We start from the raw sequence: 22,344 nt of genomic DNA on the forward strand, positions 1-22,344 counted from the left end.
ATTTAGAACAATAAATACTCAAGTTACCTTGAAGTAAATCTACAAGTATATCCAGTCTTCAGTGTATAGTACAATATGTGTATAATTAATCTTTACTCTTTTCTATGTGGTCTTTGACTTCCTTTACCCCGACCCCCTGCAGAACAGACCCCCACCCCCTTTGAATGACCCATATACACACTCATTCCTCTGATACTCTGTGTTAAGGACATCAGGAGCATTCTTCCCAGACATGTGCCTCTGTCACTCATGTTCATGGAGCTGTACAACTAAAGCACACACACAACTTTTCCACTGTGTCCTCTGTGTTCTCAGCACAACGCTGGCACTCTGCTCTCTCTGTCTTTGTGAACACAAGCCTCCTATCGCCAGCTCCTACAGCCTGGACCTGAACAATTAATCCTCAAAAAGCTGCAGCTCCATCACATTTTTTTCCTGGGGATTTTATAGACTTTAAACACTTAAAACCATTCATCAGTTTTGGATTTTACGTGAAAAAATCCCCCAAAACAAACAAAAACGGTTGAAGTTTTAATTGGCTTTAAAAGCTGTCTAAAGTTTACAGGATGGCACCTGTGAGAGACTGGGTGGTGGTGCTCCTGTTGGGGCTCCTCTGCCCACCGCAGATCCCACCCTGTGCTGTGGTGAGCGCCCAGGATGTGGTGGAAGCTGACGAAGGCCTCCACGCCAGAAATACTGAAGAGGATGAAGCTGCTGAGACTGGTGAAGATGTTGCAGAGGAGGACGATGAAGCAGAAAATGAGGATGAGGGTGAGGAAAAAGAGGAAGAAGAGGCTTCTGATGATGATGATGATGATGAGGAGGAGGAGGAGGAGCAGGAGGAAGAAGAGGAAACTGTAGAGGAAGATGAAGAAGCAGAGAAGGACGGAGCTGCTGATGAGGAAGAGGATGGGACTGCAGAGGACGATGAGGGCGAGGAGGAAGAGGAGGCTTCTGATGATGATGATGAGGAGGAGGAGGACGACGACGAAGCTGTAGAGGACAAAGCTGATGATGGTGACGCTGAGAAAGAGGACAATGAGGATTCTGAAGAGGAGGAGGCCATAACTAAAATTGTAGAGGACAAGGAGGCAGACGATCATCCTGCTGAGGAAGACCCTGAAGATGAAGAAGAAGGTATACTCTTGATCTTTAATACATTATGGTTTAGAAATAATATTGTCCTGAACAGTGATGAAAATCTCCTTAACTTTGGTCATTTATTGGAATCTAAAATATCCAGCAGCCCTCTGATGTAACTTGACTCACCACAGCTACTTTAGGAACACTGTCATACATTTCAGGTCAAAAATAGAGCAGCTTATCTGTGTGCTAGCTGACACTAATCAGATCTAAACCAGTCTTTGTTCAGCCAGTGTAACTTATGAGATACTAAAACAGATCCTGCTATTAACTCCAGACCTGTGCAGAACTTTAGCAGTGGTTAAAAAGGCCCAGCAGAGACTGAAATAAGTCCCACTATTATGGTTTTATCTGCAAATCCTATATTGGAAAACCCTACCAAGAGCAATACTGGGAATGCAGTCATTAGTGTTCAGTGCATACTGGAAAAGGACTCAGTATACAATCCTTTGAAGAGCCTGTCCTAAGTGTCAGGGTGGAGGAGCACACCTCGAGGAAAATCTTGATCCAGGCACAGGTGTGAGAGGCAAAGTACAGCTTTTCATGCAGTATGTCCGGGGTGATTGTGTTAAAAACTGAACTGTGGTCAATGAAAATCATGCTGACAGTTCCCAGAGCCCTACAAATGGCTCAGCCATGTGTGGAGGTCAATATGGCATCATCTGTTGATCTGTTTGCTCTAAAACCAAACTGGTGTGCACCAAAGGCTAATGGGAAGCAGTCTTTTAAATAGAGCATGACAAGCCTTCTAAAATCATGCTGAAGTAAAAAATGTCAGCATTTCAATCCCAAATTTAAATTTTTGTTCAAGAAATATTTGTTTTTACCTCTTTTGCTGCTGCAGCTGAGTGGTAACCTTCTGCTTGTCTAACCAAACAGGCCTCACACCCACTTCTTTATAAGCTTAGCAGATGAAAATACTGAAGTTTGTGAACTAATCACAGACTGCACTTTGTTATTTTGTGTGTTGGCTTTAGACGAAGTTGACAACGCAACAGAAAACCTTGCTGAAAAACATGACGAGGAGGCAGCTACTGACTCGCAGCAGTTCCACTCGGGCTCTTTGTGTAGTGTTTGCTCCATATGTGAGGTAAAATTTACAAAGGTTTCAGTGTTCAAAAAGTGTTGCAATTAATCTGATAACAATTGAAGTGTTGATCAGCAGTGTTTTGTTTCTTCTAGCATTGCTCTGAAAACTGTGGTAAATGTCCCTGTGAGGAGGGAGATGAGTCTGACTACTGTGAGCACTGTGAGGTAAGATCCTTCCCTGCCTAAAACACAAAAAATACTTAAAGGCCTAGCATTCCTTGAAAGGATGAATACCACCTGCCTCCTTTAATGGCCACGTTTTAAACTATAATCATCTTATATAGAGAAATGTTAAAGATGTAGCCATTTTAGTCAAACCTGGAAAATAATTCTAGTCAGCAATAATAAGCACTAATAATAAATCTGTTCTAAATGTACGTCGAATGATAACTTTCTCAAAGTTTTAATTGAAATCTGTCCAGTGGTTCATAAATATTTAGGTAAAAGCACAGGTTGAACAACTAGGAGATAAAGTCAGGAAGGCCAGACTGAGATGGTTTGGACATGTGCAGAGGAGGGACAGTGGATATATTGGAGATGCAGCTGCCAGGAAAACAACAAAGAGGAGATATATGGATGCAGTTAGAGAGGACATGGCGGAAGCTGGAGTGAGGACAGAGGACGCAGAAGACAGAAATAGATGGAGGAGGATGATTTGCTGTGGCGACCTCTGAAAAGGGAACAGCTGAAAGAAAAAGAAGAAGAAAGAAGAAGATAGAAAAGGTTGACTCCAGCAGTTAATCCTAAAGTTTTAAACAAAGATCTTACACAATCTGTTAGCACTCAGAATATGTGTTGGGGTTCAGTTTCAGCTACTACCACACCGAATTTTGGGCCATTATCTGTAAAACTGACTGAGTCATAACCATTTTTGTGTGTATCTCACACAAAGACCCACAATCACACACAGTCACCCCCCGCCCCTCTACGCATCCACCTACACACACACACAAGTACAAATATATTCATCCGCCTTCACCTTTTCACAATTGGTGATAATGAGGGTAATTATGGGAGCAATGCTCAATTTAACAGCAATCTTTTTTTTTTTCCAGAGCTGCTCATTGTGTTACATTTGCCCCATACTGTGCGATACAGTTTGCACACCAGGTATTTTTACTGTATATGGTGACAAATAATTACTGTGCTTGCAATGTCATTTGCTGGGTTTCATATAACTTTTTCTTTATCTCACTTTTACTTAGGTGGCCTTGTTGATGAACTGACAGGATCCCTCTTTCAGTAATATTTTTCTATTTTTCTTACAACACATTAATAACTGTAACAAGAGAGCTGAAGAGCTCATATCACATTATGATTTGTTGTGTTTAATGCCCTGTTGTTTTTGTTTTGCTTTGCAGGACTGTTGCCTCTTTACTCTGAGAATGCTGGAACTGTCCTTTTACCCTAAGAAATGATAAGATATAAAGCTGCTCTTAGTTCAGCAGCAAATCAGGGACTTAACATCGACAAGACCTAGTCTTGATTTACATTTGTCTTTTAAGAATTGCCTCAATAATATTTTACTGTATCCTTGTGAGAAGAGCTCAGAAGTCAGTTTTTGCAGCCTTTAACATATTTTATATGAGTTTCATTGTAAACAGCTAAAATATATATTTTTTCATGTTGTGGCGAGACTTTGAACTGAAAAATCAGAAAGTCAAAGGAAGATTGAACCAAATGTGCAAAATGTCATACAGTATCCTCTGATTGTGCAAAATTTAGAGTACAAGGTCACCAGTGTTAACACTGTACACAGCAGTTACGGACTATAATCTGCAAATGAATTTGACTATAACCTACAAATAAATTTGACCCTTTCAATAATGTGTAAAACTGTAGATCTGTATGTTACAAGCAGAAATCAAAATTAAAACTTCCTTTCAGCTGATGCAATATAGATTGAGCCTAAAGAGTTTGCTGTAATAAAATCTGTTCTCTAAATCAGTAGGTTGTTGATGCATTTGTTGACATTTTATAGCTTCGTGTGTAACAGTACAAACTGTGTTCTAGGTATTTGAGAAACTATAAAACAAAGAATCTTCACGGTCCTGTTGGATTTGTTCAGTGCTGGTATGAGGGTGCACAACTACTCCTGTTCTGAAGAATTACTGTTAAGCGTGAAGGATATGTTTACCTATAAATGCATATAAACTCAACATCAGGCTCTTTTTGCAGTTTGTACAAAGGATCTTTGATAGATTTATTTTTCAAGCATTTTTTTAAGTTCAAACTAAATCAGCTAACTGTGACTCCAAATGACATTTTCTCTGCTTGTTTTGTCCACAGTACAAAATGTTCCACCAGCTATTAATATGCAGAACTCTGTGACTTGTAAACAGAACCCGAAGAGGAAAATTTGTGGAATAAACTCACAAAAATTTTTTAAAAAGAGCAACAATATTTCAAAATCAAGAAAATTCAAAACAGCTGCTTCTTTTTGAGTACTTATTCCAGATCTGACAGCTGTAGTTCTATTTTTGTAACATATTTAGAAAATAGTAATTTTCATGATCCAGCTGTTAGGTAGAAAATAAGTGATTTTGTGCTCTTAAAAGCCAGGTAAACCCTCCACCTAAGAGGTCCTAAAGCTCCCCTTACTGACCTTACAAGGGTATGACTAATATATTTTCAAGACAAACCCAAAAATGTTTCTGTGATGTCAGACTTTCTGCCAGTCGGTTGGAAAAAAAAACGTTTAACAGGAACCTCCATCAGAGCACAGCTCATGGAAATCAGGGTTTTGTGTCAAGGAACAACAAAGTTTTTTTTTGTTGTTTGTAACTTGGCAAAAAAAATGAAAAGGCAAAATTACCTGAGTGTGTCTGTGAATCAACACAAACAGAGTCAGGACAGTGTGTCAGGAAAATAACAAGTATCTTCCTGGTATTAGGACAGCAAGGAGAAATTTCATAACAGCAAAAAATATTTATCATGTTTGAGGCTGCACCTCAGCAAGGTGCCTCTCAAAGTTAATAAGACTTTTGTAAAACATCCAGTATTTGTCTCCTTTTCTTAATGTCTCCTAACAGTTCTTCACTGACGCATATGTAGTTTGGGATTTTGCTTTTTGATACTTTTTTTAGTGAACGACAAACACAACAAAGACCAATGAGGTGTGGTGACGTGTGGATGAAGACACAGGGTGAAGGACAAACAGAACTGGTTCATTAGACACAGTGATGTCTCTACCAACAAAAGAACAATTACACTAAACAAAACCGGGTAATGACAATCCTGGGGCTAGAGAAAGTGATCATATTTTCCATCATGTCTCAATATTTTCATGTTCTACTTGTAAATAGAAAGTAAATGAAGTATAGTGAATACTGATAAAATAAAAAATGAGTTATTTCAAGGAATTTTATTGTTATAGCAGACAGATATAATGAGGAATGGCAGCAGCTGAGCTTTTACTAAGAAGTAGAAATGAAGTAAAACTGTCTGACTGTGTAAATATCAGAAAGTCCATCTGAAAGCAACTTTGAAACTTGATTTTTAACATATTGTTGAATATGTACTAATTACAGAGTGTGAGAAATAATCAGGTTGTGCATGTATTCAGAAAGTCTAACATAAGAACCTAACAGAAATAATAGTGTCAATTGCAAAGGTTTTAAAAGTGTAATGAATCTTTTGTGTGGCTTTTCTGAACTAGAATGCTATTTCCTGGTAGTTGACAAGATTATGTTTGTAAGTGAGTGTCACTAAAGTCTTGTAAAAAGAATTTTAAGTTTATACTCAAGTTCAAGTGCCAAGCAGCTCATTGTTTCTTATTGCAACAATTCAGAGCCAACATTCTTACAATTATTTGTAACCTTTTTAGGTATCAGTTTTCAAACCTGCCACCGAATTAAAGTCTCAGTTTGGCTGTGCCTTGAGTCTGTGCATTTTTTCTATTGTTGTGATGTGCTGTTTTGTAACTACGTGCTTTTGGTATTTATGTCCTTTAACTAGAATGTACTCGTGAGAAAAACATACTGTATTCTTCTTGAGGATAAGAAAGGAAGTATCAAAGATCAGATTTTTTTACTCTTAGGGTTCATATGTTTAATAAGGAGTTTGCTTTCATGTACAGTCAGTTTATCAGTTAAAAGGCACAAGATGTGTTTTTTACACTTAAGAAGAAATGATTAAACATTTTTTAATGTAGCAGCAGTATCAGTTATGTCATCCTGATAATGCGTAAATATACTGTATGCTGGGCTTGTTTTCATGTTCTGGGTTAATGTGTTTATGTCCATCATCATCCACTGTTCCAGGACGTAACTCAAAAAGAGTTCAAACCTTTTGGCATACAGCCCTGTGCAAAAGTCCTGAGTCATCCCACAGTGTTTGTGTGCGTATATATATATATATATATATATATATATATCTTTCATCTGAAAAGCCAGACTTTCTTGTACTCATTTAAAATGGTCTCCAGGCTTTCTGAAATTCTTTCAAACTTTTCCTTTGAACTCCCTCATTTTCATTCCAGTACCTGACCATTTTCAGAAAAATGTTTGTTAAGCCACTTCGGTCTGACCTGTGAACCAGCCAGGAATAAAAAGGCTCCTGTACTCACTGGACGAATCTGTATTTTAAGCAAAACTGGCAATTTAGCAAATAACCAATTTTAAATGCAATCTTTAGGCACTTTGAAAGCAGTCTGTGACAAAGACACAGTTTGTTACCATTTTTTTAGTTCAGTCTATAAAAAGTCCACAGATAACAGTTTGACACATGAAAAAGTGTTTTAGCACTAACAAGATGATTCCGAAAGAGGTTTTAGCTGAAAACTGTTCAACGGAAGATGATGATGATGATACATCTTTCCTGCATTTGGTCTTTGCTGGAATTTCTTTTTTTATATTTCTTGACTTTCCATTCTTGTTCATCTGTTGCACATTGGGTTTTTAGGTCTGACATTTTTTGTTTTGTCCTCCATTTGTTCACTTTCCTCATTTAGCTAAGCATACACACTGCACAGGTATGCTGTCATGGTCAGTTACATGGACTGGACAAAGAATTAGTGTTAAATGTGGGAAAAAAAACAAGTTTCAAAGAAAAACTTCAACAGACCTTCAGAAAGCCTGGAGAACTATTGATTAAATCCACTTTAAAAGATTACAAGAAGATTCGGGAATCTCACAAATAAGGGCCACTCCATTGAGGACAGCAGTGATATTTTGGGCAGAGAAGATACATGTTTGAGTGAGGATTAAAAAAAAGCCATTCAGGTCACACTGAAAAGACCTAAAACAAAAGGTTGGTCTGAAGTTACACCTTTTGAGCATCAATTTGCATCTTCATGCCTGTGACCTAAACAAATGGTCATGTGGACCAGTGAAACCAGAACCCTAACAACCCTCAAAGGGATGGAAGGGACAGTTCAACAACTCACAAAATGAATTCCCCTACACAGTTTATGAGTTGAAACTCAGTTTTGAATTGAGAAAACTCCTTGAATGAGATTTAAAATTTCTTCAAGATTAAAAAAGAAATTCCAGTTTCCTTTAATTCAGCATGCCAAGAAGATGCTCCCTAGTTTTGATATAAATGTAAATGAAACCAGATGATTGATTTGGCTTTTCCTGCCCCTATTTAGATAACAATTTGAGGCGTCTCCTCCATCATGGTTTTGGTGTTGTATACACAGAGGGGGCTCCACCCAATGTAGAACCCTCTGAAGCTATAAAACCACCGTGAAATAAACCTGGGCACCTTTTCACTTTTTATTCATCTAGAAATGAACACTTGTTTTTGAGGAGACGCCTGAAATTGACAGATTACTCTTGAAGCCTTGGAGATTTAAGACATGGACAGTGAGGTCAGTAAACCAAAAACCAAAAACACAGAAACCCCATTTGGCTTACATAAGGTGACATCCAGGAGAGCTTGAATCTTTAAGAATAGTACAAAGTTGCTTCATCATATTTATCTGAAAGTTTATTTTTAATTTGAAGCAAATTTACTGATGATTTTATACAAGATTCATAATAACCTGGGTCAAACTTTAGGATTCATGATTAGTGTCTTCTTTCAGATGTATCTCCCTTTGCTGGTACTATTTCTGAGTGTGGTGCCTTTGATGAAATGCTGTGAGTAAATATTTCTGTTTTTTATTCTTGTTAGCTCTGTTTGTTCATGTTTCCTTCCATCAGTAGATGGGCAAGTACAGCAAAGATATAAAGACATATAGAACATTTTCCATCATGTTGATTCCACTTTCAGAAGCTTTTTTTTAAAGTAATAAAAAGAATTCACAGTTTATGTTTGCAATATTTTTCTTACAGCTGACTGGTGCTACACAGGCTGTGGTAAGTAAGTAAGGGTATCAGAAACTCATTACAACACTTGGATCATTTTAACTTTTATAAGTACAGATTTTCTGCGCTGACAACCTTTTTGATCTTCACAGTTGAAACCCCATCCCACTGGGGAGAGATTCAAGGATCCAGTTGTGAAGGGCATTACCAGTCTCCAATTAATATTGTCACCAGCAGCGTTACGACTGACCCAATGCTGCACAGTTTCACCTTTGTCAATTTCTCCTCTCAGCACACCATCAAGTCAATCATAAATAATGGCCATACAGGTACACAATATGTGGCACAAGTCCAAAAAGAAGTTCAGGTCATTCTTATTTGAAGAATGGTTTATGTTCATTTATTTTGTTTGTTTGTTTGTTTTGTATAGTGGAATGCACGCTGATGGATAATGAAGTTGAAATGAGTGGAGGGGGTCTAAACGGAACATATTCTGCAGTGCAGTTTCACTTTCACTGGGGTGATACAGAACATCATCCAGGTTCTGAGCACACAGTGGATGGCCACAGATATCAGATAGAGGTAAACAACTGTAACATCATTCAACATTTCAGTTTTTGTCCTAAAATGTCCCTCAAACCTGACTTTGCTTTTAATATTATGCAATCTTTCACAGATGCACATTGTCACTCTAAAAAAACATGTTACTGTAGAGGAGGCCAAAAAACAGCATGATGGATTTGCTGTTCTTGGGTTTTTCATAAATGTAAGCAGTACAATTTTCACTTAATTGTTTTTTTTTTTTTATAAATGACAAGTGCTTCACTGTAGAGCTGCTTATTGAAAGTTTTTTTTTAATGTTTGCTCAAAGGGCCCAAGGTGTATGTGTGAAGCCTTAATTGATTGCAAGATGTAAAAGATAGAATCTTCATGTGTTTCATGTTTTATTTCTAAAGGCAACAGAAGATGGAGATTTGTCAGGGCCATGGCACACACTCACATCTAACCTGACAGATATTACAGGTAAAACCTGTTTTTTTCAATTAGCCTCCCTGGTAGAAAAGCTGGAATGGAAAGTTTTGTTGATGTTGAGGTCAAATGTCAAGCTCTTTTCACTTTTCCTTACAAGACCCATGAAAGCCCTATGGCTTTTTAAACTTCTAACACTTTGCTTGGAGTTAAATAACATTTCTCACACAGTTCATGCTGCAAAGTGTCTTCTTTGGCAGCACTTTTTTAAAAAGACCCAGCAGATTGCGCAAGGTTAAATTATTTAACATCTCTGCACAGAATGGTGTAATGACCATCTCCCTGCAGCTCTTAGGAAATTTTCCATTGCATATTGTACTTGTAATTGTTTTTATGGGCAGGCCATAAACGTTTTTATTTGTTAGACAAACTGGTAGAAACGGATACTGACTCATTAACAAAAGGGAGATTTGTATGTTGACACATGCTATCCATGTGTCAACATCCAGTCCATGTCTGTTAGTATGAAAACTTCTGTCTTGTCCAGGAAATCTGTTTTTAGCTGTTTAAAGTGAATTTTGCCCATTGAAATAAGACACAATATAGACTAGATTTAGTTAGATGAGTCAAATGTTGATGCGTCATTTTCAATCTGAGTACTAAATTAAACAGTTTCTGAATTGAACTCCTAGGTCTCCTGGTCTGAATAATCACTTGATTTCTTTTCCTTTGTCTTCCAGCAAATGGCAGTGATGTTGAAGTGAACTTCAACTTCTCTATCGATGACCTGATTGGAAACGTAGACAGGACAAAGTTCTATCGATACTACGGCTCCCTGACGACCCCTAATTGTAATGAAGCAGTCGTATGGACAATCTTTCATGAACCAATCCAAGTCCACAAAGACCTGGTGAGTGTTTTTCAGAAAAACAAGGCCATGTTGAGTCAACACACAGCATGAGGGTTGAGTTACATTTTAACTCATAGAGAATGCATGCAAAATAATTTCAAAGCTAGTCAGCTAGTTCAACACTAGTGACAAAATGTTAGACAGGAAACTGCAGTAAGTCCTTCGCACCTGTATCAGTTCTATCCTCCCTTAGTCATTCCAAGCAGTGGAACCAGTAAATGACCTGTAGCGAGCACATTCTCCTTTAGCCACTGATACATTCAGGTAGGCATCATCAAATAGGGCAGTGATGAACTGGCAGGTACAAGCAGAAATACTGGTACCTGCTGGTGTCTGCTTTGATACTTGTGCTTCAGTCAGACTTGTTTTACTTTCTGTTGACTGTATCAACACTCAAACTTGTCGAACAAGTCACTTGTAACCATAAAAATGAAAATGGAGACATTTCAGTGTGTTTCTTCTTTATCTTATTGACCTGCCAAACAACAAAGATGGGATTTATGAGGTGCATGAGTTAGTGCGTGTGACATTTTTCAAGACTGTCTTGTTCAACAGGTGCATGTCTATGTTAAACTCTTGAAGTGTGAGGAATTTCTTTAAACATGAACCCTTCATTAACCCTACCTCTTGTCATAAAATACTTCTTTGTTCTCAGTGTGGCATAAAGTTGTCCCAAGAAGATTATTTTTCTTTGAAAAGGATTATTCATTTTCTCAGATTACCTTGTTCTAATCTACATTAGTTCTCTGAAGAAGAAGTATGCACCTTCAATGCTGCTGAATGGATTTAATTACTTAATTGTCATTGGTGTGAGCTTGTCCATTAAACCTACCAAGTGATTTTTCCTAATGCCTTTGACTTTTTAGTGAAAAAGTTGTAGTTGATGTTTTGAAGTGACCATGCTGTGTTCTGTTCTCAGGTTAAGCTTTTTTCCATGAACACAAGCATCGTAAACAACTACAGACCAGTACACTCACTTAATGGACGTAAGGTCACTGCCTCTCCTGCAACTCCTCTACCTCCCAGTGAGTTTGAAAGTCATGCACATATTTTTCTGGTCAAAAGTTTACAAACATTAGTCAATGACATAGATGTAATTAAAAAAGCAGTTGTTTTACTGCATTTGGGGTTTAAGAAGGCCAGATTAGTGTGATTTTCTTTTTTTAAAAAATAATGTGGTGTATTAAGAAACATTTAACCTAATTTTAAGTGTGTTGAGTTCATATTTTTGATCCTGAATTGTAACTGCATGGAGTAATGTTTTACTTTTAATTAAAATTTTCAGTTGTGCTATAAGTCTGCCTGAGAAAATACATTATTAAGAAATACATAAAAACTCAATAATGCCATGACATTTATGCCCATGACAAATGTATATAAACCTCCTCCTGTAATTGTGTATAATCCTAAAGTTTTAAATATGGATTGGTGCATTAAACGTAACTTTTGTCTCATTTTTAGAACCTCACTGGTGCTATGATAGTCACTGTGGTATGTAAAAATTAACTTCACATTTAAAACTGAGACTTATAATGATAGTTCTGTGAGGCTTGAAAAACTTGAAACTCTTATCTCTCTGATTGTAGATTACAACCCGGCCTATTGGCACAAACTGCCTGAGTCCCACTGTGATGGTAAAAGTCAGTCCCCCATCAACATTGACACTCACAGCGTTATGATGGATGATACACTTGGTTCCTTCAAATTTACCAATTTTGACAACAAGGACGCTATCAAGTACATCACCAACACAGGCCACACAGGTTGTTGTCTAAATTCAAGTCAAATCTGATAAACAATTAGCTTTTACTCATTTTCTGAAAGATTTTCACATGTAATGTACTAAAACATGCAAACCTTAAACCAGCTGGAGCTTATTGTGTTTTTTCTTGCATTGCGTTCTCATTAAACTCTTAGTGGAGTGTGTACTGAAAGACAACATGGTGGAGGTGTCCGGAGGTGGTTTGAAGCACGTCTACTCAACCCTTCAGTTCCACTTCCACTGGGGCACCGAAGCGCCTAGCTCCCAGGGCTCAGAGCACACCGTGGATTCTCACAGATACCCAATGGAGGTAGTTCCATGCACTGCTTATCTCCATTTAAAGTGCTGTGCTTTTGTCTAACATATGCAAAATATCATAAATGTCCTGTTTTGTCCAGCTGCACATAGTCAGCAAGAGGAAGGATTTATCTTTGGATGAGGCATTACAGGAACCTGATGGCCTGGCAGTTCTTGGATTCTTTATTGAGGTAACATCTGGAGCATGAAATTAGGCTTGCACATAAAAGAAAGAAAAAACACCTTTATTTTTTTAGAAACAGTATACAGCATAAAGAACCGGGTAAAAAATCCCTAATTAAGGACAGACTGACAACCTGAAATATGTCACCCAACAGTTTGATGTCTCGATCTGCAACATATCAGGAATTAAACTGGAAATATTCAGCAGTAGAGATTTTACTGTCTGTGCAAAGTTATGTAAGAGATCCAGAAAGTAAAATAACTATGCAGTACACAGCACATACCATTCTTCCAGCTATCTGATTCCTAATCGGTTTCATGCCACACGTGTGGTTAGATAATAAGGATTCAGATTTTTCTGTATGCTACATTTTATAGTTTGAAAAGTGAAGCTGCAATCAAAAACTTAAGTCAGTTTGGTAAACTAATTTCCTACATGTCCGTTTCCAGTCTTCACAAACTATTAAAAGCATTTGTTGAAACATTGGCCCAAATGTTAAAGTTTGTCATCCTGTGCTTTTTTTTAATCAAAGATTCTAAACGTTTCACCATTATTGTGTCGGTAGGCTAAGTCCACATCGAGTTCAAAGTCTGAAATGATACCCTGGACAAAGCTAACAGAGTACTTCTCAGCTATCGAGAACATTAGTAAGTATGTTCAATACCAAAGCAAAAAAGACATATATAAGTAAATATGTTAATACATTCTTTTCGTTTTTTGCTCCTACTTAGGCGCAGAAGTTGAAGTCACAGAGCAGATCTCTATTGATGACTTGCTTGGCAGCGTGAACCGTGATTCATATTATCGCTACAGTGGTTCCCTTACTACCCCTTCATGCAATGAAGCTGTGGTTTGGACAGTCTTTAAGGAAACTGTTAAGGTGGATCAGAACCTGGTATGTATCACTAATCATCCTCACCATGATATGCATCAAACAAGTGATCTTCTATGGCTATATTTGGCAGTACTGTATGTTTAGAACTGGATTTTTTTTAAATGGAGTTCAAGCTTTTTAGAGTAGGATTACATATAAAGCTTGTTCAAGGTCATGTCTGGTTCAGTACTGATTTGCTTTATAATTCAGAACAAAAAAAAGTTAAATCTGCAGCTGAGACTGAAGCAAAAGGCGTTTGTTAGACAACTTTGATGAAACACTTTGTTTGACATTTGTGTTATGCACACATGGTTGCACACCACTGGTGTGTGATTTCCGATTAAGATTACCTTTCTTAATCCTCTTAGCATTGTTTCAGTGTTTACACTGTCATCAAATGGAAGAGCTGTAACAGTAATCGTAGGCGAAGTAACAAAAAGAGTCAAGTGCATACAAATAATTCAAGAAGTTTGCATTTCTCTCCTTTTTTTTTAACATTTTAGTGTCTTAAAATTCGCTTTAAATGTCAAGATATGCTCTGCAGACTATCACTATCACCTGATTATTTATAATAAAAAGCAAAATTGAAAACTAACATCTTAATTTAGTTTAAACTAAGTGATGAGTTTTGATGTTTAGAAACTAGAGCAACTGGTCACAATGTAGAAAAAAAAACACTTGCTTAGTTCACATTCATCAAAAACAAACAAACATGTAGTCCAATAAACTACTTGTAGACTTCAGTAGGAAAACTGTGATGAGGGTTGTATCAAGGTATGGTATAAAGAGCTTTTTTAAATGGTTAATTGTTACAAGTAAGCTAAAAACTGTTAAATATTAGACGTTTAAAACAACCAGTCCTCTTTGTAGACTAAAAACTTAGTAAAAGAACAAAAGATCACATTACCAGATTTTACAAAATGTTCTTCAGAAATGCAAAACCTGATGAAATCTTTAAAGTAAAGGGACTACACAGAAGGAAAACCCTTCTACATTAAATACTTGTAATAGCTTGAGTAGAGTCTGCTGAATTGATTTCAAAGAATGTGAGAGCACGAGGAAATGTATCTCATCTGATGAGTTGAAATTAAACTATTTAGGCAGAAGTCCAATCAGTGTGCACCACACCCTGCATACCACCTGCTAAATGAGCCTTACAGTGAAGCACGGTGGCGGTAGTATCATGTGGTGCCTTTTTAACAGATAAGAAGTGTAGTCTACTGGAAGCATGAATTCAACCAAATGTAAAAAGGTTCCTGAAGAAAACCTAATTAAAGGTGAAATGTTTGCACAAATATATTCTATTATAAATAACATAAACATAAAAAAATCAGGGGCTGCTTTAGCTAGATAGTCAGCGCCAGGCTCTTGTAATCCTGAGATTGGGTTCAAGCCCAGGTTGCATCAGGAAGGGCATCCAGCAAAAAAACAATTGCTTAATGTTTCATGAGAGTTTGCTTAATGTGGTGACATCTGAAGAATGGAGCAGTCAAAAGAATAACAACATAAACATAATAAATCAACACAATACTGGAGTTACATGAGTAGTCTTGCAAAAACCTTAAACTTCACAAGTTTAATTCTAAGATTTAGATTGCCCAGTCTGTGTAACTTGAATTTTGGATATTTAACTTGAAAACCTTTCATTTTGTATGGTGACAATTTGCAGGGTTCGCAAGAAAAGAAAGATTAAACTCCTTAAAAGCAGGTGAACAAAGTCCAGAAGAATTTTGTGAACAAAACTCAGCTAAAAAAAAAGAAACTATAGACCCTGTCTTTAAACTTCCATCTCAAGGTCAAACACTTCAGGATGATTTTCCATCTTGGTCATCCTTTGTTTGAAATGTGGTATTTTGTGAAATCAGCTTCAATCAGTGGTTCTTATCAGCAAAGTAACAACAAAAAACAAAACATGTGACTTAGAACAATACAGTCAAACATAATCTAACCATCTATAAGTGTGGATGTCATTTCACCATCTCTATGACATTTCTTTTTGCACATATGCGTCATCATTATAACTTGCTGCAACGGGAAAGTTGGCTTTATGCCACTAATGAAGTCATTTGATTATCAATGAAAAATCTTTACCTTAAGACTGAAGTTTATTAAAAGACAAGGAAGTATATTTTCAAAACTAACTTTACCTTTAATCCTAACAGATGGAGATGTTCCCAAAATACACAGCATATGAGGACACTTATCGACCTGTACAAAAAGTTAATGACAGAAAAATCTACTCCACATCTGCAGCCAGGGCCTCAGGACCCATCATACTTTACCCTCTGTTGGCATGTCTCTTTGCACTTGTCCAGTAATTTTGGTGTGACAAGAAAAACTGTAAAAATGTACATTTATCCTATATTAATTATCAAGCAAATAATATTTAATCAGTGATAATGATAGAAAATATTTATTATTACTTTGATTGTGTATTCTTTGAATAAGCTAACCAGGAGTACCATAAGTTGTAAAACAATTCTTGGCTGAAATAGATTTGTTTTCTTCAATGAATGTGCAAATTACAAAATGTTTTATGTTGTATTGAGTTGTTTGCATGGTGAATAAAAAAGAGAAATATGTTATAATGTTGTCAATATTTTAGAAACCCTATTCAGTTATTTTTTTAGAACATCAGAGTGAAAAACTGCTCTACAGTGTGATTGTGTTCCTATTTCTTGTGCACAAATAAATATAAAATGGGTACAAAACCACGCAAAGGAAGGAGGTAATGTTCTTAATGTATGTAGTTATTTTTAGGCTTTGCAGACTTGTGATTGTACAAAGAAAAACTGCTATAGTGTTAAGTGTGCTTTTGTGTAATGCATATTTGTGAAGATTAACATAAATGGATTTGCACTGTTTGAATTGTGAATGCTCTCTTCATTTAGGTCATTTGTCTTTGATTACTTCTGGCAGTTGTAAGTTGTACAGCACAATAAACTCAAAATATGACTAACATGGAGTTATTGTGGGGTTATTCAGAGTTCAGGGGTTATTATCTTTCACCTGTCACTGCTCCGCTCCATCATCCTGAAGGTCATTTAGATCATTGTCAGCTGTCAGGCCCTGACTCATCCAGTCAGCATGTCAGATATTTTAGTCACATTACTCAAGATGTAAATGATGCCAAATGACCTGTTTATGGAAGTTGAGAATCTTGTGTTCGATGGGTGACCAACTCTGAAAATGGTGACTAGTTTAACACAAGTGGGTTCCTTTCACAAAACTCAGACAAAAGATAAAATTATGGAAAGAAAGGAAAAGAAAAACAGGCCATAGGTTTAGAACTAATGTATTGCAAACTAATAAACAAACTCTTCTCTTTTAAATGTTTCCAGCATTATGCCTCTGCTTTATACAAGTAAGCACATGCTCAGAGACCCAAATGTTACTAATGAGAAAAATTAATAACGCTTGAACACAAAAGAAAACCAATTAATCATGTTTCATTCACTAATGCTGTTACATCTAAGTCATTTAAGGAACCAAACTGAACATGCAATAACTTTTATAAGCTTCTTTTTGCTACTCGCTCCAACTCCCACCTGCTTTAAATTGTGTGCACTTAGAAAAAGAAAAAAAATACCTGAGTGTTTTTTTGTTCAATGATTTTTTTCCCTGTGTAATGCTCTAAAAAATCCCATCAACCATCTTTTGATGACCATATACAGTAGATCTTAAATCTGCAAAACAAATTATTTATATTATATTATATCTGCCATGATGACAATTTTCTTTTAATTTTTAGATCATGAGTCACTGAGAAAGTTACTTATGTTACTCTGTTAGCTTTTTTCTTGTTGTTCTATTTTTAGTTTTTTGAGTTATGTTCTTTGTTGGGTTGGATATATTTCAGGTGCTTGGTTTATTTCCTTGTGTTACCGCTAATTGTTTCCTCAGCTCCTGCTTTTCAATGAACCACTCAGCTGCTTCTCATCTGCCTAACCAACTCACCTGCAGCTACTCAGTAATCAACTCTCCCAGCTTACATATACTCCCAGTTTTTACACACTTAGGAGTCTGTTGTATTGTTTTAGTGTTCCTGTGTTTTTAAACCTGGGTTGGGTTTGGTTTATTCCTGTTTTTTGTCTGCTCCTTGCAGTTTATTTAGTGACTATTTTGCCAGAAGCTTTTTGTTTTCCCTGTAAACAATTTTATTTTTCCATATCATGAGCTCTCACTTATGTTTTTTTATTTTTTTTTTTTTTGTGGACTTTTCTTTACAGCAACACACATAACACTTTGACCATCTTCATCAGACTTTTGATGTCTTCAAATTAAAACAAACTACTTGCCTAAGTCAATGAAAACCAGTGGTCTATTAGTAAATCTTGACACAAAGTAGGCCTACTGCATCTTTTTAATGTGTGCTAACAGTTAAATGATTTGTTACAGATATCAAACAATGAGTTTGATGTGTAAAAAAATAAAAAGTTTCTGTGTTTAAGGAAATGATTTTTAATTTAGTCTGAATAATGCTACAAGCTTCTCCTCATCAGGAAATTGATAATTTGTTGACTGCTTTCCAGGACCAACAGCCATCCAGTAAAACAGGCTCCAAAGCTGAGTAAACACTTTGTCGGTGTGAAACAGCAAATACTTGTGTAGAACACTGACTTCATCTTTTACTCAGCACAGTATGAAAAGAGAAACATTTTTTCACCGACAAAGATGAGTTGTTGCAGCTTTTCTGTGTTATTAGGCTTCCTTTGCAAGATGAACAAAAGAAGTGCATTTAATTAGTGAAAATATTTGATTTTGGTGGTTCATCTCTCAAAGTTTCCTTTGGACAGCTGTAGTACAAGTGGATCTCACAAGGAATGACATTTAAAATGTTTAATACAAATTGGTATTAACAAAATGCTTCTTAAAAGACTTATGTAAATTTACTATGGTGTACAGAATATTGTGCACATAGTGGGGACTGAAAAAAGATTAACTTCCAACATTAATTTCACTTAGACAAAGATCTTTTAATGAAAAAATGATGTTATTAAACTTTTCAAGTGAAATAGTCAATGAGAAGTTCCAGTGTCTCCAGCACCTTCAGTGCCACCCATCCATCCCATCACCAGCTATCCATGGTCTCTAGTCTCCAGCTGACTGGCTCCTCGAGGCTTCAGACCATGGACTACCTGAGCCAGCAGCAACTTCCCAGTTACTTGTCACCCATGGCCTCCAGGCACCACCAGTCACATAGTGACATCAGTCTCCAGTCATTCAGCTCTTTGAGCCCTCCGAGCCTAAAGCTTTCAAGTTCCTTGAGTCTCCAGACCTAGGGCCTCATGAGTCTTCTGTGTTGCCTGGGCTTACCAGTGTCTCCTGTGTCACCAGTTCTTATAATTCTTCAGCCTCCAGTCACTGAGGGTCTTGTGTCCCCAACCACCAGGGGTCACATGTCAGCTGTCTTTGAGAATTTCCAATCTTCAACCAGTAGATCCTGTTCCAGAGCTGCCTCCTTTTGTTCCTGTTCCTGGGCTGTCACCTTTCTTCATTTTTAACAAAAACTTTTCAGATATTTCACAGCCTTTATATGGCTGTTGAGTAATGCTTTTAGTATTTAAAGTGCTAATTGTTTCTGCTACAGGAAATGGGGAAGTTTGTTTTGTTTGTCTTTTTTCCTCTCATCAAAATTCAGTCAGGCTGCAAACTATCAAGTTGACATCTAGTAACTTACAAAGGTTTTCTGATCTTGCAAGTAAAAAACAATAATAAGTGGAAACTTTGCTCACCCATTGTAAAATAAATATAAGAAAAGTCTAAAACACTATGGTCAAATTAAATCATTAGATTATTATGTTTATAGAAAAATAAAACAAATCTTAAAAAGAAACTGAGATGACGAAAATGAGATGATGAGATGATGTATAGGGTTGGATATTTTAGAAAACCAGTAGAAATAGAACATTTCTTAGAATTTCTCTATTTTTTTTAGGTAAATATTTATCCATAGATAAAACTGAATAGTGACAGTAGTCATTTCGTCAGAAAGTATTGCTAAAGAGCCAACAAAACAAAATAAACCCACTAAACTGTGGAAAGTTCCTTTAATTTTCTCAAGATGCTGCAGCTGTTTGTGTGCAGAAAACCCTGGTCTTGGGCACGGTTCATAGTATAAAAAGGAAGTGAAAAGGGAATCGCCTCAGACACAACTGGGAACGTGTTGCTGTTGCTTCTTGTTGGTGAGTTGTTGACTCCATTCGGCTGAACTCGTTCTGGTTTCTTAACAAGGGGCAAACAAAAAAAAAAAAAAAAAAAAAAAAAAAAAAAACCGTTCAGCCCAGGTAAATTCCTGCTGAAAGGGCCGAGCTTGTATAAAAGGGTAGGACGAGGTCTGACGGCTGATAGCTGAGAGGAGAAACCTGCGCGTAAAGGTGAGAGAAATCGGATTTACCTGCAGCAGAAATGTTTCTCTCAAAGGAGGCAAAATGGTGTTTGTAATTTAATTATTTTAATGCACCAGAAACATTTTAGACTGAATTTTTTATTATAAATTTTTAACAAATGTATTAGCATGATTGTGACACGTTTGTTTGTCTGTTTGTGTCAGATGATCTTGTTTGCAGCAGTTGCAGCGGTTTTGTGCCTTTTTGCGCCCGGCGCGCACTGTGCATCAACCACCATCCGTATGCTTTCTTTAATTAAATCATATTAAAGCAACTTTTTTGCTTTTGAGGAATGAAGTGCTAATCTTTCTCTTTCTCCTCGTTCAGCCTGGTGTTACCACGATCCAAGCTGCAGTAAGTAGAATCATCCTTTTCACCGCTGCCCCTTGTCTCCCACCCCCAGCGGCTCCTCTCATCTCTCTCTCCTGTCTGTAGATGATTCTCAGTGGGCAACCATCGTTCCTCAGTACTGCAACGGCAGCCGCCAGTCGCCCATCAACATCGTGTCAGCATCCGCCACAGCCAACGCCAACCTGACGGCGTTTACCTTCGATGGCTTCAGCAGCACCAGCGCCATGAAGTCATTAGAAAACACGGGAAAGACAGGTGTGATCGGAATATTTCCCTTGCAGCTTTAGCATGTTTTTCCTTATGACGCAACAATAAAAAAAGGCATGTTTTTTTTCTATTTTTAGTCAAAGTGACATTGAACCCTGGTGTTAGGATTTCGGGAGGTGACTTGTCTGAGGCTTATGACACCCTGCAGATCCACCTGCACTGGGGAAATGGATCCTCTGTCCCTGGGTCTGAGCACACTGTGGATGGGAAGCGGTATCCCATGGAGGTATTTACAGTTTACTTCATGTGAGGTGATATTTTTACATTTAGCATTGTAAAAATCATATTTTATCTTGGGTTTTCTCTCTCTCTCTCTCTCTCAGCTGCACATTGTAAACAGCAAATCATCCTATAACCGTAACACAACTCTTGCTGTGGAAGACTCCCAAGGACTGGCAGCTCTTGGTTTCCTGATTGAGGTGAGAAAATATGTCATGTTTAGTCAAAAATTCCATGTAACTCTCATAGCAAACCCTTATGATGTCTTTTCCTTTTTAAAAAAGGAGCTGAAAGATACAACTGGCCAGCCTGCTGCCTGGAAAAACCTGAGCACCTTATTGTCCAACATCTCACTGGCTGGTAAGATGGCTAAGTCTTGTGAAATCTATTCATTTGAAGTTTCAGTCAGCCTCTTAAGCTGCTGTTTCCACCCTCAGGACAGTCAGTGTCACTGGCAGCTGGGATTTCTCTGGATGACCTCCTGGTTGGAGTGAATCGCTCTAATTACTACCGCTACCTCGGCTCTTTGACCACCCCTGCCTGTAATGAGGCTGTAGTCTGGACTGTGTTCAAGGATACAATTAAAGTCAGCAAAGACCTGGTGAGTGAGCACGGAGTGGGATTTTCAATTCCCCTTGTTTTCCTCCCATGATATTAACTGTTTCTATCCCCTCTCTCAGATAAACCTCATCAGCTCATCGCTGCATATCAACGACAGCTCATCACCTGTGATGGTTAATGTGTTCAGAAATATCCAGCCAGCACAGCCGGTCTCGACACAGCCCAAAGACAGCACCAGCTCTTCCACCAAAATGGGCTTCTCTCTGGGTCTGATGGTCCTCGGTCTTATGCTGCGGTGGATTTAAACCAAGAATCAGAGCTGAAGTTGCTGTGATACAGATCAAGCAGTTACCCTGAATGATAATTGTTCCAGCATGTGTTAATTGTCTGAAAAATAGAGCCTTGGTGGCACAAAACCTAATTTTACAATAAAACTCTACAGATCAGTGGTATCATGACATGGTTAAAACCATAGAGTTGTAGGTTACTTTTGAATTTTAATTATCACTTTAAATTTTGAGACATGAAAAAACAAATACAGAAGATTTCTCTCATAATGACAAAAGCAAAACTTTATCCAGATGCCTGGAAAAATAAATGTGCACTATTTTGTATTAATGTTTGCACTTTGCAGATTCTACTGCAGTTAAACTGAATACTAAAGCTGAAGGTTTGTCTTTTACTTTGTGTGATGAAGGTTTAAAGTGTAACTTGGCCAAATAAGCATTGTTTACTTGCACACTTCTCTAGTAGTTTGTTCTTTCTTTTTTGACTTTGTGAATGATGATTTACACATTAAATGTACCTCTGATCCTAATATATAAATCTTTTTTCAATCGCTTGTCCAGTTTGAAGTTAATTTTTAATCTGACTTTAAAATTTTATATCGGAAAAAAAAAAAACTTAGTCTTTTTATTGCAGTTTTGAGAGACTTTTGATCTTTTAGGAGCTTGTGTTCATAAAGCCCTGAGGATGTTTGTCAAGCTATGTGAGGACTCATTTAATCCACAGTGGAACACATGTGAACAATAGCAAACAACCTGTGGCATTTAAAGCTTTTTTAAGCAACAGAGTAAAC

The 22,344-nt window shown here is 37.2% G+C and overlaps 3 protein-coding genes across 4 annotated transcripts; all 3 read left to right on the forward strand.

Moving 5' to 3' along the window:
- Window positions 1-288: 288 nt before the first annotated feature.
- LOC108237103 (sarcoplasmic reticulum histidine-rich calcium-binding protein) lies at window positions 289-4,391 on the forward strand. Its single transcript, XM_017418305.3, has 6 exons — window positions 289-1,137; window positions 2,121-2,233; window positions 2,326-2,397; window positions 3,288-3,342; window positions 3,438-3,474; window positions 3,594-4,391. Exons 1-6 carry the CDS (start codon window positions 567-569, stop codon window positions 3,613-3,615), a joined length of 870 nt encoding a protein of 289 aa, XP_017273794.1. The 5' UTR covers window positions 289-566; the 3' UTR covers window positions 3,616-4,391.
- A 3,520-nt stretch (window positions 4,392-7,911) lies between these two features.
- Window positions 7,912-16,438, forward strand: LOC108237074 (carbonic anhydrase 4). Of its 2 annotated transcripts, none has more exons than XM_017418267.3 (16): window positions 7,912-8,044; window positions 8,261-8,315; window positions 8,511-8,534; window positions 8,636-8,812; window positions 8,914-9,065; window positions 9,160-9,249; window positions 9,440-9,506; window positions 10,193-10,362; window positions 11,282-11,387; window positions 11,824-11,853; window positions 11,949-12,125; window positions 12,280-12,434; window positions 12,523-12,612; window positions 13,171-13,252; window positions 13,337-13,500; window positions 15,642-16,438. In XM_017418267.3, exons 1-16 carry the CDS (start codon window positions 8,033-8,035, stop codon window positions 15,795-15,797), a joined length of 1,707 nt encoding a protein of 568 aa, XP_017273756.1. In that variant the 5' UTR covers window positions 7,912-8,032; the 3' UTR covers window positions 15,798-16,438. The 2 variants fall into 2 exon arrangements, with proteins under 2 accessions (XP_017273756.1, XP_017273757.1); XM_017418268.3 differs by having other exon boundaries at window positions 7,999-8,044; window positions 8,511-8,538.
- A 3,261-nt stretch (window positions 16,439-19,699) lies between these two features.
- Window positions 19,700-22,108, forward strand: ca15b (carbonic anhydrase XVb). Its single transcript, XM_017418307.3, has 9 exons — window positions 19,700-19,856; window positions 20,033-20,108; window positions 20,196-20,222; window positions 20,304-20,474; window positions 20,564-20,712; window positions 20,810-20,905; window positions 20,990-21,065; window positions 21,143-21,306; window positions 21,386-22,108. Exons 2-9 carry the CDS (start codon window positions 20,033-20,035, stop codon window positions 21,569-21,571), a joined length of 945 nt encoding a protein of 314 aa, XP_017273796.1. The 5' UTR covers window positions 19,700-19,856; the 3' UTR covers window positions 21,572-22,108.
- The last annotated feature ends 236 nt before the right edge of the window (window positions 22,109-22,344 follow it).

The sequence above is a fragment of the Kryptolebias marmoratus genome, linkage group LG17, assembly GCF_001649575.2.
Source record: "Kryptolebias marmoratus isolate JLee-2015 linkage group LG17, ASM164957v2, whole genome shotgun sequence".
In the NCBI taxonomy this organism is placed as follows: domain Eukaryota; kingdom Metazoa; phylum Chordata; class Actinopteri; order Cyprinodontiformes; family Rivulidae; genus Kryptolebias; species Kryptolebias marmoratus.